Source organism: Opisthocomus hoazin, chromosome 2 (assembly GCF_030867145.1).
Source record: "Opisthocomus hoazin isolate bOpiHoa1 chromosome 2, bOpiHoa1.hap1, whole genome shotgun sequence".
In the NCBI taxonomy this organism is placed as follows: domain Eukaryota; kingdom Metazoa; phylum Chordata; class Aves; order Opisthocomiformes; family Opisthocomidae; genus Opisthocomus; species Opisthocomus hoazin.
The window spans coordinates 78,382,165-78,398,772 of NC_134415.1; the positions used below are offsets into that span (position 1 = coordinate 78,382,165).

The following is a 16,608-nucleotide window of genomic DNA, read 5'->3' on the forward strand; positions in this document are numbered from 1 at the left end:
AGGAACACTTTTTTTAAAATCTGCATCACCAGAAATTTTAAACTAATTATATCCCAAACTGACTTTCCTGAAAGTTAATGAAATCATTGAGATGCAGGAAGAGAAGTGTTAGATAGCTGGATTTTTTTTTTGTGACTCCCCTGATGCTAAGGGATGGTGAAAGACAGCGTATTTGTGTAGTTTGCTTACTCTGCTTAGCGTAGACTTCAGCAGCATGGTAGTACATCACGTTTCCCACTGCAGACTTTTAATATCGTCTCGCCTGGCTTCAGTTCTGCTTCTTTTCTCTGCCTTTCCGATGGCACAGTGACACTCCCCCTAAGCATCTCCAACAAACTGCTCTAAAAAGGCAAAAAGAGCCCTGACTCTCTGCAAGGCCCGGGAGCACTGAGGAGGTCCTGGGGAGCAGCAGAGTAGCTGGGTGTTAGAGGCGGGGAGTGAGGGGTAGCGCAAAGCCTAACCCCTGCAGCACCAGGAGCGAGTGCAGGGAGCGAACTTCCCCGGGCAAGGGGCCAGCGGTGGCAGCTCTGCGACGGGGACTGCACCGGCACGGGAACTGGAGGGGAGGCAGCCCCGCTGGGGCTGCGGCCAGGGCGCCTTTAGGTGTGAAGCAGATGAGCGCCCGCAAAGGAACAGCTGCAGGAGGCAGAGTCCGAGACCAGATCGGGTGCTTGGCTGTGGCTGAGGATTTCTTTGGTTGCTCTCGCTCTTGTCTGGGGAGCTTCCCCGTGAAACGGGTGTGGGTGGGCTCTGTTCGGTGTATCGCTTCAGGGCAACCGCTGCGCTCTTCAGAGTGATGCGATCCACATTAATAATTGTTGTATGAACCCGTGCCCTGCAGGCTGTGTTGCACTTTCATACGGCTTTTAAAAAAAACAGGCTAATGAAATCTAGGAATAAGGCAAGCTGCTCTCTTCATTACCTCTGATTATTTTTTTCAACAGATTCAGAAAGCTTCCTTGACTGCCCGCGGTGAGCTGGAAGGACGCAAAGGCACAATCTCCCAGTATTTCACGACCTTACACTGTCCCGTGTGCGATGAACTGACCCAGTACGGGATCTGTAATAAATGCAGAAGCCAGCCACAGCATGTGGCAGTGATTCTCAACCAAGAAATCCGAGAGCTGGAGCGTAAGCAAGAACAGCTGGTCAAGGTATGATTAAAGCCCTGTCAGACATCTGCCAGCCAAAGACAGGCTGAAGTTTCAAAGCAGCGTGTTACTGAATACCCTCAGCAGAAATGGGAAGCGCAGTCCGGGTGTTAAACGTGCTGCAGCTTGTTTGCTTTTCCCATTGCCGTTGAAGGCAGCACAGCAGCTGTTACTCCCCTTAGCTTTGTGCAAAACTGAAGGCAAAGGGGGGGATCAGAACAGAAGATGCTTTTCTCCTTTTCTTCTTTTCTTAAGAGCATCTTACATGGTTTGTAGGTGCCTTTTCATCACGGCCGTGATGGAGATTTGGAAAAGTATGAAAGACTCACCTTTTTTGTATTGAAATAACTGATGATGTTCTAGTCACAAAAACGTTTGTCCCAGAAAATTTATTTATTCATGTGTACAGTGTGGATGTGTATTAGCTTGGGGGTTTTGTTGTTACCTTTCCTCTCAACAGGAATTTTCCAAGCTGGTTTTTTCCCTTGAGCTAGGAGTCAATTAAGCTGACTGTGCTCACAAATATATTACAGCAAAGCACAGTGCCTCCCCTTGCAGAAACATACACATTTCCTCACCGAATTTTCATACTGTCGTACTTCATAATTAGTGAATATTTTTGTTAAAATTGATTTTTGGCACTAGCACGTGAGCCATTTTAAAGACTTGTCTGAATTGCAGGGATATAAACGTTCCTTTAGTCTAGCCGTGGATTTGATAGGTTCCCATGGGGCTCTCTTGCTAGAAAACCATTGTAATTCACTGTTCATAAATGTTGCATTACTAAGGCGTGGACTTCTATTTCTTGCTGTATTTTGTAGTGTTTGTTCTGATCTGCATTGTAAATGGCAGTAAAGGAAGGTGATGCGTGCTCTGCAGTTTTCCTGCGGTGCTCTGAACCTTTTTCATTGCTTCTGTTCTGGAATAAATCAGACCTGGCAGACTGGTCCAGCCCCGCAGGCGGATCAGTGGGTTTGATCAGAACATTCCCTTGTCCCTGCACCAGGTCGGCGAGGCCTGGGGTCCCGTTCGAGTCAGTGATTGATGGCTCAGCCTCTCTGTAAGAGCATCTGACTTAATTTAATATGAAGATGTATATATCCTTCACAGCTTCAGTTCTTGGCCCTCCTAGATTATAAACATCCCGGAACCAGCAGAAAACTGATATAACACTGAATCATACATGATTGTAAAACACACTGAAAAATTACACGCCGTAGATTAAAGCCGTAGATTTCTCCCCTCTAGACAAACTGAACGTAGAAAGCGTCTTGAGTCCTGTTTCGTTTGGTCCCTTGCGTTCGAACCAGCCACAGCCTCTTTCAAAGAACGAGGGTGGGCTTGTTTCTGAGATTCTTCTCGTGGCTGCAAACCTGGAACAAACCGTTCACCTCCTGTTCCCTTGGTGCCAGCAGCAGGTCAGAGGAGCAGCACCCTCTGAGGTGCCACCCGTGGGGCTTGGCCAAGGGAGGCGGCTCCTCTCCGGCTGTTTGAGTCTCTGGTCTGCCGGGGCTCGGTGCTGATGCCGGTCTGGCTGAGAGGGTCGCTGCTGCCCAAATGATTTTAATGTGGAAAGAAGGAAAAGAACTCATTTTAAAAGCAAAGGATGTGGTTTTGACTTCTTGTTCAAACTATGCAAACAGTAGGATCACATTTCGTAGCGTTTTGATGTTACAAGTGTGGTTGGAAGCAAATTTCTGAGTTTTTGGAAAAACTGTTGGGGGTGGCAGATACTGGAAAGGACTAAAAACAGAAGAGCAAAGCAGGAAACTGTAGTTTCCCAAAGGTAGCTACCTTGGAAAAACTGTGCCTGCTGCTATTTTATTCCATCAGGTGTCTTGTGTTAAAAGTACTTTCAAGCAGCATTAACTACGTTAAAGAGTAGTTCCACGAAGGAGGAGAGCAGTGGAACCTGCCTGCCTGCGTGTTTGGGTCTTGGGATTGATTAACTCTGACCTGGAAAGTAAAACTCTTAATTGAAGGTTATCGTGAAACAGGAGTAGTTTATTAAGTCCCTTTCTTGTGTAGAGCAGAACTGTGGAATAACAGTTCTGTCTGTTTTCACTAGGAAACTTTCGTACAGGGTAAGTGTATCATGAATATAACGCGCTGCCCCACGTAAATCCACTCATTTACCTCATTTTTCCAAGTGCCACCACGACAGTCGGCGGGGCTGACACCCGGGCTGTGCCGTCGCACTGTCCATCCCTGCCCCAGTAGCAGGAGGGAAGGGACCTGCTCCGGGTCCCCGGGGCTGGTGGGGCTGCGCCCGTTCTGCTGCCACCGCGCCGAGGACTTGGCAGCCCCAAGCGATCTCTGCCTTGCTGGTGCTGAGCATCATCTGTTTTGCTTTCTCTGCGTTACCTAGATCTGCAGGAACTGCACAGGCTGCTTCGATCGACAGATCCAGTGCGTCTCCCTCAACTGCCCAGTGCTCTTCAAGCTGTCCAGAGTAAGCAGAGAACTGTCGAAGGCGCCGTACCTCCGCCAGCTCCTCGACCAGTTTTAATCGATCTGTGTTACAGGATTCCAGGTGCTATTTTTTGTTTTTCAGTGTTTACCACACTAAGACTCTTGTGCATGGTGCTTTTTCAAGTCTCATCTAGTCCCAGGATTTCCATTTTAACTGTTGGGTTTATTATCTGAAGAATAACGAACGCTTACCCTAACTAAATTAAAAAAAGCCCATACCTTTGTTGATCTATGAATAGCTCACTTTTTAAGATGTACAAATTTCTTCTTTCCTTCATGTTTCTAACATACTGTTTTATAATGCTGATGTTGGAATAGCTATGTGTGACATCTTGTAAATCCATTTCAAAGTAGAAGTCGAGTTTACTTCCTGGAGGAAGGAGCACTGAAAACCTCTTGAAACGATAAAACCATTAGTGTGTGTTCTTGAACTGTCAGTATCAAGACGTGTTACTTATCTATTGTCCATTCACTTTATAATTTTGTCTGCGAAATATTTTGTAAATACACTTTTTTACTTTTCAAACAACTGAGTAAAATAACGTGCAATGACTTTTATACAGATAATTTTAAAGTCGGTTGGTATATCTCCTCCTAAGTTTTGCTCGATTCCAAGTAGATTGTTACTTTGATCAGACTGTGCAGGCAGTAGTATCATGTGTAGCATTTTGAAACATTATTTTCTAAAAAATTGCTGTCTTGCTTTAGCTATTAATGGGGCATTGTGAGGAACTGTGCAAAGACATTTTTGTTACAAACCTGTGGGACTGTTGCAATACTTTAAATATAAAATTTTATTCCATTTTTGCTTGTTTTGTATAGACATTTCTATTGCTTCTAAATATGCTTAAAATATTTTCTTTCCTTATGTACTGTACAGTTAAATCTTATTTGCCACCATCTTGACAAAATGTGTATTTAGAATATTTGTATAACTGTATAAAATGGAAAAGGAATTATGTGGTCAGTGCATTGTTTTCTAAACTGGAAATCATTTTGTTTTAGAAGTTAATAATGGAAACCATATTAAAGTTGAATAAAATGATATGGTAAAAACCACATGGTTTTTTTATATTCACCTCAGCTGCAGCCACCTTCGCTCCCCGCGGCTGGCACACAGACTGTAACGCCAACAAGGCTGTGCAGAGTTAAGAATCCACAATTCAGGCTCCGGCTTACGCTCTGGGATCCAAAACCTCAGTACCGGTTCCCGGAGGCCTTCCCCAAACCAGAGAGGGGCATTTGCCGCTTGTCATTAGTCAAAACACGGGGGTAAGTTTTAAATTTACAACTCGAGAGTAGCTTTGAAAAATAGAACAAAACTTTATTTACATCAAGGAACCTGAGTGCCTTCTCCAGTTAAGAATTTATTACATTCAAGATACAAGTCAGTCTCTTAAATTTCACATTATACAGTGCAATGTAGACCCACACCAAGCAGAATACAAACCATTAAATTTAGAATAGAACATCCACAGATTGCGATGCGCTCTGATGCAAAGGAACTAAACAAAAAAAATTTAAAAAACCCATCAAGGCACAAAACTTTGCCGACTCTTGCATTCTGGCATTGGTCATGTACAGAATAAAAGTGCAAGGCCAGGACAAACGCGCTGGGGCTTGCGGTGCAACCCAGCACTTGGGAGTGCTTCGGGGGGGGTAAATAAAAATATTAAACAACGCTTATCTGCAAGCGGTTACCTTCAACACTGGAGTAAGTGGGCAAGTGCTCATCTTCAACCCATTCTGGTTTTATGGACAAAAATAGGATTCTTACGAAATTCAGGTATTGAATCCATGGGCCACAGCTCGTCCTCAAAACAGAGATGACTCTCCTAGCCTAAGCAAGGCAAGGGTAAAGTTAACGGAGTTTACTTAATTTCAGCCCCTAAGTGGTGAGGCGGTCTGGAGGATCTGCAGCTGAAAAGGCACTGTAAATAGATCTGCGCTGGCAGTCGATCCTCGCTTTTACCAGCCCATGCCCGGAAGCGATTTACTTCGGAAGGCAATTTTCAACATGTGAAAACTAACATTCGTTGTCTGAAACCACGCCTGGAAGAACACCACCATCCAAGCACTGGGAAAGCTACAGCCTTCAGCATCGAGGGTGTCTGGAACTGCGGTGAGCTGGACGCACCAGTGGAAATGCCCCAGCCCTCTTTTAATTTTAAATTGCTTTAACCAGCTCATCTTCAGCGAAAGGCAGCCCCTGCTGTTAAAACCCACTTTCAGGGGCAAGGAGAACATGGTCTGTCACCGTAGTCCGTGGCAAGTGGGAGGCCAGAATTCAGGCACGGAGGGCTCTCGGTGCTGACTGAGAAGACTCGGAATGTAGGTGTCATCTAGACAAGGGCCTCCACATATCTCTGGGAACGTGATTCTACATGGTACCGTTCCAGAGAAATCACGTGAGGGCCACTCTCTCGTCCTGACACTGCTTTTTGGATCCTTTCCTTTTGGCAGAAGGCCGCTCTCACCTTGGCACTCCAGGCTGTCGCCCCCTCCCTACCGCACAGGCCACCTGCTTTCAAGGGGCAAAATGGGGATGAATTCAAGTGACTCCCATAGGCATTAATACAGCCAGTGAAAAAAAAGCCACAAAATCTTTGTTTTGCACAGTATTTTTACATTTGCTGGGAAGACATTAGTCAGAAACACAAAAGTGTGTGTATAGCTAAACAGTAAGTAGCTACGGTTCAAAGAGGTTACAGCACATTTCCCAATGCAGTTTTAATTTAATTTTGTGGGGTATTTTAGTACTTGATTATGCAAGAGGTGTAAACTATCCCTGAGAACACTCTTACCTGCAGGGCATTACAGTTTGAAATTTCATTCCAAAAATCAGCTTATGAATTGGGGATTATTTAAAAATCTTCCCGGTTGCCAGGTGCGTTTCTTAAACTAATTTCATTCTGGCAACACGATCTCAGGTGCGGGGAGCGTTGTCCTGTTGCCCTCGGTTCAGGTGGAGCCCACCCACGGACTGAGGTTACGGCTACGGCGGGGAGCCACCAAGAACCATCTCCACATCGTTTGGTGTTTGTCCTGCACCACGCCCAGGCTCTGCCAGGGAAACCTGTGACCTCCCCACGGGGGCCAAAGCCACCCCCAGCCCGCAAAGGGACTTGTCCTTACCCTGAGGTCACCCCCCCACCCCTGCACACGCAGAGCCGGAGGACGAAGGGGAGAAGGAAAGCTGAAGGAGTAACTGGGGGCTTCGGCTGCACTCACCGACGTCACCGCCTCTGGCACAGCGCTGCATGCGTCACTGTGCGACGCTCACCGAACACCCAGCGCCGCACAGCCTTGCTCCTGTTGATCAGTTTGGCCTCGTATTTGGAAGCATTTACCATTACTTTAAGCGAAGAAGAGAACCCCCGCGTAGGAAGGGCAACACGGCCCTGTTCTGAGGCGCAGGTTCACGCACTGCGCTGGGAAAGATGCCATGGAAGGGCGCGTGCGCACAAGGAAAGAAAGGAATTGGGCAGAACCACACTGGCACTTCAGTGCCACAGCAGAGGGAGAGGGAGGGCCTGCCATGTGGCAGGATGCAAAAAACCTACGCACTGTCACCACACCCCGATTCCTGCTTCTTCCCAACTTCTCGGGAGAAAGGCAAAAGCCGGGAGGTTCGATGTTGCACCCTCGGGATAAGAGGGGGAACAAAACCAGACCTGAAGATACATTGAACACCTAAGGTTCTGTGCTATGCTACAGGAAGAGCTCGTTCATTAATAAATTAAACTTCTTATCAAGAAAAATACTAATAAAAGTGCAAAGTGAAAAACCCCAAGCATGAGCACATTCTGATCATGCAGCCTATAAAAAAAAAAAACACAACAAAACACAAACCACCACGTAACCTGCAAATGTGGAGTTTCGAGTAGCCGAACTGCACGGCTGCTTTGCCGGAGTCAGCCTGTGCCGCCAGCTGCTGCTGCAGGTGCTGTTCCTGGGGGGGCTGGCGGGCACGGCTGGCGGGCCCAGGGCTCCCCGCAGCGCAGGCAGGGGCCCTACAAACACCACAAGCAGCAGCCCCTGCTGCCACACTGGGAAGCGCCTCTGCCTCTGCGTCACCACCCCGAGGAACACAACCCCGACAGCACCAGTCCAGCTGGCCAGGGGCAAGCGATCCTGCGGCACAGTCTGACGGGGTTGGCTCCTCCTGGCTCCTCCAGCGTTCGCGCTCATTTTCAAATTTTCATTGTAATGCATCGCTGTGTTAACACCTTGGCACAGGAAGCCAGAGAAGTTACAACCTTAACTTGAACAACTGGCTTAAAAGTATCACAGCCCTATGTCAATACCATATATTAAGTAATCTGTTTATATAATTTTATAATCTTCTTCATACGTTTCTTGATTTCAATGGTAGTGCAGTAATTAAAAATCACAAGTACAATCACAGGTCCTTTAGACTAGATTTGTCACCACTGTCTAACCAGGAAACCGGCGTTACGCCTTACAGCAGATGAATACGACCCATTTTGTCCCCCTACCCATGCACTGCTTTTAAATGGCCCAAAGGCACAGTTCCCCTCCTAAAAATTCGGTTTTGCTCATCTTACTGACAGAGCCATAAAATTACCGAGTTTGCCAGCAGGCTGTCCGATTCACAGCCGCTGGGCATCGCCTGAAATTTGACTTGATTTCCTGGCTGACGTCACACACGAACTCGCGATGCCGTAGAAGCCTTCTCCTTGTGCGAGATAAGCAAGCTCAGCGTCACAGCTCACAGATTTCCCTCCTCCCTCACGAAAACACTCTGTGACCGAGCACCTCAGAGCTCCACCCTCCGCCCACCCCCGGAAAGTCGGAGCAGTCCCCTTCGTTCCCGGTTAGCTCTTCCTGCAGCGTGCGCTGCTTCAACGCATGCCTCGCATTTGCGAAACGTCTCTTACGCTTTCACATTTTCGGCACAGTCTACACAACCTCTCACATTACTCCAGTCACGTCACGGTGGCCCTGCCCACTCCGAGACGCGTCGCTGCAGGCGGAAAATGAAAGAGGAGAAAGGGCCGGACAAACACAGACACGAAGACGCTGAGCTCTGCGCCACTACAAAAGTGTTCTTGAACCACTTCTACAGTTCAATCGCTTTTCCCTTTTTTTAAAAAAAAAAGTCAGCTTTTCCTTTAATCGTTCTTCTCCCGGTCCACAATCACATTTTTTCTCCCAGGGGAGCCGCCAGCAACCGCTGGAGACTCGCGCAATACGTCGTCCAGACGGGGCTGGAGAGCGCCTTTGGCCGGAGAGTCCCCCAGTATCTTACGGGAGGTCTCTACCACGGAGTTTCTCAGGGTGTCATTCATTTCTATTACCTCAAAGTCTGCTTCATTCCACTCTCCCGCATCCTCCTCGTCCTCTTCATCCTCATTAAGCCCCGAGTTCGACAGCAAGGCTTTCCGGTCCTCGCTCTCGCTCCTTTCCTTCAAGCCGCTCCCCGCGGGACAGTTGGCCAATTTGTGCATCAGAGGGAAGAGCACGAGGGTCGCTGCCGAAGTCCCCAGGGCCGTGTACATAACCACGGGGACACGGTGAAGCCTCCCCTGGAGGTAGCCCACCGCAGCCGGAATGCACATCTCGCCCAGCGCGGCGCCGACCACAAAGAGAGAAGCCGATTTCCCTTGCACGACCGTGTACTGCTCGATCCAGGAAATGCCGCTGGGGAAGACGGTGGCCATGGACGCGCCGTACACGGCGGTCCCGACCCACAGGGAGGTCGGGTGCCTCGCGAAGGCGGCCAGGCACGAAGAGGAGACGGCAGAGCCGACGATACTCAGCAGGATCATGGTGCCAGGGTACAGGCAGGTGGCACAGAATATTGCCACTCCTCTGCAGGCGGCGAACGCGCCCCAGAAGACGGAGTTCAAAGCGGCTGCTTCGTTTTCTTTCATCTCGGCAAAGACCTTTGCGTAAGTAAATATGTAAGAGCCATATGTGACCTCCGCTCCCACGTAGCAGAAGAAGAATACGAAGAGGAGACCAAGAAGGGCGTAGTGGTATTTGGCAAACACGCTTTTCTCTGGAGAGGCCTTTGATTTGTCTCGAGCTGAGCTGCCCTTTGAATACAAAATAAAAAAGAAGAAAGAAACAACCAGCAGATAGGTCCCTATGACAACGTAGGACCACAAAAAATCGGCACCAAGGCGGTGTTTCAGTGCTGACGCAGCTGCTGCTGTTGGCACAGACCTTGGCACAGACTGGTTTGTCTTCTCAGCCACTGGAAGGGCTTTCGATTCGGAGCCGCCCAAGGCCATCGTGGCCAGGATCGGAGCCACAAACGCACCGACAGCAAAACTGAAGTGTAAGGCCTGCATGTGTGGCCCAGCCTCTGCTCCCCAGGTATTCAGTGCCAGAATATTGCCACCTGCGAATCGGAGAGAGGACGAGTCAGTCATCTGAGTCTGAAACCAGACATGGGGTAAAAACAACAAACCAAAACAACAACAACAAACCCCATAACCAACCTCTGTTACCAATTCAATCTGCAGTAATACCAGGTTTAGCAAACACAATGTGCAGGCTTGCAGTTAAGTGGAATTCTGCCTGTAAGCACCTTGAGCCCCCGCGACTGCCTGAGCGCTGGGAGGGCAGGCGCAGCCGTCAAAAATGAAGAGCGACGCAGCGGCTGAATCCAGCAGCAGCGGCCATAATTCATTACCCCACCTGGGAGCATTTTTCAGCCTTTTTTCAAAAGGGCAAATGTAACTGCTTCTCATTTCTGTAAGTACTAAAAGCAACACAGCACACCGCTAACAGTCAGAGGCGTCGTTAAACAGCATCCCAGGAAACACCAAGAATCGCTGCCTTCTGATGGGCTGGGACGACCCCGACGGCGTTCAGACGCCCTTCCAGAAGCGGAAACGTTTACGGCGTCACTGCTGCAGAGACCAAGCTGCAGCACCCTCAGCTCAGCAGTAATGCTAGAAAATCAGATCCCAGAGAGCCATTTTTAAGCAGTCCCTGAGGAGAATACAGGAAAGTAAGAACTAAATTCCTGTGCTACAGTGCAGCAACCCTTGTCACGCAGCACTAACACTCTTCCAAATTAATTCAGTCACACTCTGCTGCCTCGCTCTTAGCTTCCCCTCCTGGGAAGTCTCCCTGCCTCAGAAGTCGGGCTTCCACCCTCCAAAGACATATTTACAATAAGCCAATCAGCTTTTCCTGTATGAAGAATTTTTAAACTAAGTGCCACGTGTAACAATCCTAACGGAGGCAACAAATACACCTCTGCACTCGCGTTGTTTGGCATAACCTGTGCCACGCAGACCCAGCTTTTTTCACTCCTGGATCCCGCTCTCTTCAGCTCCCAGAACGACGGCGGCTGGTTCACATGCGCAGCCATCGCTGCTCCGTGCTGCCTACCAGCCAGGCCCTGGCCGGGACGCTTCCAGAGCTGTCTGGCTAGCCAGGCTCGTTCACTAGCCAGCTGATCCGCAGAATTCAGCCTCCCCTGAAGCTGGTCAGCTGGATCCAGTACGACCCTGATGGCTACTGAGTACCGCAGGCTCCCCCTGTAAGCCAGGGAAGTCCGCGCCCTGCGGGGACGTCACCGGCGAGGTGCCAGGTGAGCGGCCGCCTGTTGCAGCTTCACCACCACCTTCCACAGCAAGTCCAAAGCACTCCGCCGCTGACAGATTTTCAGTTGTTTCCTGATCCCCATCTGCCCTACGCCAGCGTGACCTGCTCGTCCCCCAGTGCGCTTCAGTCTCTCACCGCGGCCTCGCCTCCTGATCCAAGCTGCCAGCTACAGCCGGCTGTCTCTAACTCACCCTTTCTAGGCCACGTCCGTGAACTCGTTTCTGTGGGAGGGTTTTCTTCACACCTCTGGTGTACCTGACCTGCCGACCGCACCTGCAGACCTGCTCTCCAACTTCACCAGTACGTCTTCCTCCAGTAAGCAGCCTCTAACAAGAAACTGGTTTTGAACAGGTTTCCAGCAAAAGTGGGGGTTTCTCCCAGGCCGTCTGCAGTCTGCACGTGCCACAGACTGACAGTTTGGTGCACAGGATACAGCTGTATTCCCAGACACCTAGGCGAGGCTGCCCGAGGGCACCAAATATCCCCTGGCTCGGGCAGACGGACGCCGCGGTGCTGTCAGCGATGAGCTACGGCAGTAACCGCCTGCCGTGAGCCCCTGAACGCCACCGGCCAGCTCTGGGCGCGCAGCTCTCCAACACGGCGACCGCAAGAATCTCCCTCTCAAACACCGGGGCTGCTCAGGACTGACCTAGCTCCAGCTGACGCCACGGAACCGTCACCCGACAGCTTCCTGCAGACGAGTCATGTAAAGAAAACACTGTTTAAAGACCACGTGGCACTTTCCTTACACCTGTAATTGCTCACTGAAACGCACACTGGTTTCCTCCAGGAAGCACGAGACGCGCGGCCTCCCCAGGCCCCTTCAGGAAGGCCTCCTCCAGGGACACCAACACTGCAAGTCTCAGGACCAGACCAACCCAAGAATCCCAGCCAGGTAGAACAGCTCCCCTCCCTGAATTCAAGATGTGTCAAAGGAAATCCCAGCAACTGAGCCTTAAGCTTCCAGTGAGTTCGGTGACGGAACTGTCGGACCAGGTGGCCCCTTACCTGTGTCTAGAATTCCCATGGAAGCTCCAATAACTGACATCAAGGCAGTTAACAGCAGGGATTTCTTACACCAGGGTATCCCGTAAAGACCAACCGTTGTTCCAAACATGGACAGTGCTGGGAAGGTTAAAAAACAAAACAAAATCCCAGATATTACAGTTCCCATTTAAACTGCGAAACACGCAGAAGACCAAGAAATACAAGTACATTCATAATTAGTAAAGTTACAGATAACCCAAACAGGCGAGGTAACCTAACTACCTCAATTCCTGATCAGCAGAAGCAGCCAGACAGTCCAACAGAATCATTTTTCACTTGTAAAAAAGGAATTTCTTCAGAATACAAACACTACGTGAAAAACCTGCTTTGCTAAAGCTTTATTTGCAAAGGGAGCAGCATCTGCTGCTAGAACACTAAGAAGTCTGCCGCAAATTTCTGACTTAGAAGTGCTATTTCAGCATCTTCTGCAAACTTCTGATCTGGAAACACATTACCACGAAAGAAGTAAAGCGGGGGTTTTGAACAGCATCAAGTTCTTCCCCTGAGAACTACATGGCATTAAATCTGGCTCTATTTGAAACGAACCCAAAGCACTAAACTCTTAAAATCCTATAAAGTGATTGCACCTCGGCCAACAAGGGACCTCCGTATAAACATGCTGACTTTCATTTATGCTCTGTTCTTACAAGAGGGATGCATTCCAAGGGATTTCTGGAGTTTCAAGGGAGAGAACTATAAAATTTCTCATCATAATTTAGCAGCAGTTCATTAACTGTATGAATAATCTTGCTGCTATTGACTACACTTCCAACATGCCATTTCAAAAAATATTTTTTAGCAGGTGGAAATTATTTTTAGTACAATTTGGGAGGAAGTTCAGCAGTTAAATTCTATGCTTATAATCACCTTCATAATAAAATAATCTGCAATTAATATCTTGAATATACAGTATTAGCTTTTTTAGAAAGCTTGTGCCAGTTCAGACATATCTCTTATTTTTCAAATCAATACTTGATCATAGGTGGGGCAGATGCTTAAAGATTAATGGGGACTGATGCAATTAAGAACTTAGGTTAATTCCAAAGAAAAACAACAACAACAAAAAAGGAAAAAATAAATACCCAGAACCCTGGAGACCTAGTGAGGTGCCTGGAATACACGCCCCAAAATATTTTTGAAGGCCGGCACACTGAGCTGCACAGAGGAAAAGCTGAAGCCAGGGTGTGTTAAGCACAGCTTCTCAGATGCCCCCTCTGAGCGGAAAAGCACCTTCTCAGTGAGTTCTCAGCTGTGCACTTCAGCTCTTCACCTGAAGAGTGCTACTTCAAGGCTTCCTTGACAAAGACAGGTTATATCTTCAGTTTTTCCTCTGTACAGTAGCAGAGTTTCAGCAGTTGAGAGATGGGAGGTAAAACTGCACGAGCCAAAATCTCTTACAGGCAGCCCTCAGATGACAGAAAGAAGATTCAGAGGTTCAAACTGTGGTTTTGTCATAAGCACAACCAATTGGGAAAGGATTAGGAGATAAATCATTCTCCGAGCATCGCTGACAGACAGCTATCCTGTGTGACACATCAGGAAAACAAGGAAATACTGAACTATTTCCAGTTAATACTTCCACAGGTGTATTGATTCCATTACGGAAGGTAAAGTCTCAAATGTCAGACAGGGACAACTCTGACCTTGTCAGATGTACAAGGAGGCTAAAGGAAACCCGCTTTACCGGTGTTCTGGAGGAGAGGAATAAAAGAACAGGGAGGAGAGCAAATAAAGACATCTTAGAACAAGAGCAAATAAGAGGAACCGGTCCAGGGAGCTGAAGATAAGGGAAGAAAAAAAGAGAGAAGACAGATGTGATATGACATGACTGCTCCCGACGGCAGGAGATGGGCGCACAGGGACGAGAGAAGACTTAGCTCAGATGCTACCAGTGGAAAACGGAGGTTCTCACGTTCTCAGAACCCACCCCGTGATTAGACAGGGCCCTCAGGGGAGGCACAGTTCTGTCTGAACCTCCCCAGGTACGGGAAGGAGAAGGAGAAGAGTGAGCCCCGGTGTCTGGTTTAGTCCCTCCCTCACAGCACGAAGGGACATGCTGCTATTGCTGCACTCCACAGAGAAACAAGACGGGGCTTTCCCTGTCTCGGGTGCGCCAGAAGAGTCTCTGCCGGAGCCAGACACCGGCACGACCCTGACAGGAGCGCCCGGCGTCTGGGAGCCGATCCTGGCTCCTGGCGACCGAGGGCCGAGCCGCCCCGCTCGCCCGGACGACGCCAGCGCTGCGCTCCTGCGCGGGGCGTCTCGCCCGCCCGGGGCGCCGCGGAGGGCACAAACCGGGGCTCCCACGGAGTCCCAGGGCTCCCACGGAGTCCCAGCGCTCCCACGGCCAGGCAGCGACTGGGCAGCGCAGGCTTCCACCGTCGGAAGTTCTCCCGCTCCCAGTGGGTTCCGCTGCGGCCAGTGCCCCGCGGGCAGCCCGGCGGGCTCTGCCCCCTCCCAGCCGGCTGCCGCGCCCGGCCCCGCCGCAGCGCTGCGCCGCCACCGCCCGCACGCGCGCGGCGACGGAAAGCGAGCAGAGCCGACTGTCGCGACAGCCCCGGCCCCCCCCGCCTCGCTCCCCGCGGGTCTCACCGAGGAGGAGGTGGGCGTTCATGCAGTCGACGAGCACCCCGCCGAGCACCGACCCGCCCAGGTAGCCCAGGGAGCGGCCCACGAAGACGTGGGAGATGTCGCTGACGTTGCTGCGGACGTTGTCGGCCAGGTGCTGGAAGGTGGGCCCCAGCACCGCGATGCTCATCCCCTGCAAGGCACCGACGCGGGGTCACCGCGCCCGCCGCCGCCGCCGCCCCGCCGCCGCCGCCCCGGCCCGGCCCGCCCGCTCCCCGCGCTCACCAGCCCCAGGAAGGCCGCGCACAGCGCCCCGGAGATGCACCACCGCAGCGCGGCTCCCTCCCCGCCCCGGCCGCACCGCCAGCCGCCGCCGACCACCGCCACCTCCGCCTGGGCCGCGCCGGGGGGGACCCGCGGGCCCTCCCCCGGGGCGGCGAACCGGACGTGCTTCTGCCGCTCGGTGCCGGCCATGGCTGCTCGCGCCGCGGCCCCGGGACCGCCGGCCCCGCCCCCGCGCGGCGGCTGAGGGGACAGGCACGGGACTACAGTTCCCGGCGTGCCCCGCGCCCGCCCACGCCCCTGCGCCCCCCGCTGCGGCCGGGCGCTTTGCGCAGGGCCCCGCGAACGGCGGGCTGCGCCGGGTCCGCCCCGCTCCCTGCGGGGGTGGGCAGCCCGCAGGCGGCCAATGCTGCGCGCAGGGGGGGGTCAGAGTAATTTTTTTATGTTTTTTTTTAATCAGTTTGCTCTCGCTGCGTTCCCGGCACCCACTGCGTCAGGCGCCGAGCAGGTGCCGCTGCGTGGTTTTTTTAAAAAACAAAACCAAAATCCGCTGCGTTCCTCCCGACGGCACCGACCGGGCGGCCGAGGGCCGCGTCCCCTCAGGCTGCCGGGCCGTGCCCAGGCGCGCAGGGCCGCGGGGTCTCCCCCGAGCTGCCGGGAGCCGGCGCGAGGCCTCGGAAGGCCTGGGGGGTGCCGCTTGGTGCTGCTCGCCGGGGGAAAGGCTTCGCCTTGCACCGTGCCGGCTGTTTTTAAGCCTCACAAACAGCTCAAAGATAACTGCAAGCTGTCTTTTGTTGTTGTTTCAGAGTTGCTCAGAAGAGAAACCCACACTAGAACGGAGCAGACATCACGTATAGATTGTAGCCCCCTAACCCTCTTTCTCCTGTCAGGGGTTCGCGTGCTGCAGGTACAGCTCCGCTCCAAAGCAACCCGAGGGAACGGATGCGTACATTTAAAAAAAATTAACCATGCAAGGTAACATTTAAATCTGATTGTTCGTAACCATGTTGATGTCTTTGCAAGGAGTGCAAAGTCTCACTGCCAGCAACCTGCAGAACGCTGCCAGGCTGCTGTTCGGAGGTCCATCAGTAGAGAGTGTTTCAAATAAAATAATTTCAAGTATAAAGTAACAGTATTTCTTTTCTGAAAGTCGTATACAGGTCAAACCACATTTCTAGGTGTTCGTATTTTGCCTTGTTAATTGGCTTTCGTGATAAGTGCTGGTATAAAAACAGCTTCCTGAAAAAGGTACAAAAGCAGCTGAAATGCACGCCCTGGGCTTCTCCTCCTGTTTTACATAGTTACGCAGAGGTTTTGTACCTCGAGAGCGTTCAAATGGCAACAGCACTCCGGCTCTTACCATTTTAATTTGAAATACAAGCAGTCTAGAGAACAGCCCCAGGAGGAAGGGGAATATTTCCCCATTATCAGATATGTTGATTAAAGGAAGGAAAGTCTCTGGCCCCACTACAAAGGAACAGTGAATGAACTGTGATTTACT

General features: G+C 50.8%; 2 protein-coding genes across 3 annotated transcripts in view; one reads left to right on the forward strand and one right to left on the reverse strand.

The window, feature by feature from the left end:
- REV3L (REV3 like, DNA directed polymerase zeta catalytic subunit) overlaps positions 1 to 4,638 on the forward strand; it is a 128,665-nt gene extending 124,027 nt beyond the window's left edge. For both annotated transcript variants that reach the window (XM_075414198.1, XM_075414199.1), the window contains 2 exons: positions 945 to 1,154; positions 3,520 to 4,638. In XM_075414198.1, coding sequence (XP_075270313.1) covers positions 945 to 1,154; positions 3,520 to 3,660 — 351 coding nt within the window. In that variant the 3' untranslated portion in view covers positions 3,661 to 4,638. The remainder of the gene's footprint in view (positions 1 to 944; positions 1,155 to 3,519) is intronic.
- A 284-nt stretch (positions 4,639 to 4,922) lies between these two features.
- SLC60A2 (solute carrier family 60 member 2) lies at positions 4,923 to 15,299 on the reverse strand. Its single transcript, XM_075414203.1, has 4 exons — positions 15,111 to 15,299; positions 14,850 to 15,018; positions 12,219 to 12,335; positions 4,923 to 9,993 (listed from the first exon to the last, which is right to left on the reverse strand). Exons 1-4 carry the CDS (start codon positions 15,297 to 15,299, stop codon positions 8,759 to 8,761), a joined length of 1,710 nt encoding a protein of 569 aa, XP_075270318.1. The 3' UTR covers positions 4,923 to 8,758.
- Between the last annotated feature and the right edge of the window lie 1,309 nt (positions 15,300 to 16,608).

Bases quoted from the DNA above. Each gene is read 5' to 3' on its own strand.
- SLC60A2 (XM_075414203.1), bottom strand. From the start codon at position 15,299: ATGGCCGGCACCGAGCGGCAGAAGCACGTCCGGTTCGCCGCCCCGGGG. The intron at 12,336-14,849 runs GTGAGACCCGCG...TAACCTTCCCAG, and splicing joins GAACGCCCACCTCCTCCTCG to CACTGTCCATGTTTGGAACA. The intron at 9,994-12,218 runs GTAAGGGGCCAC...TCCGATTCGCAG, and splicing joins CATGGGAATTCTAGACACAG to GTGGCAATATTCTGGCACTG.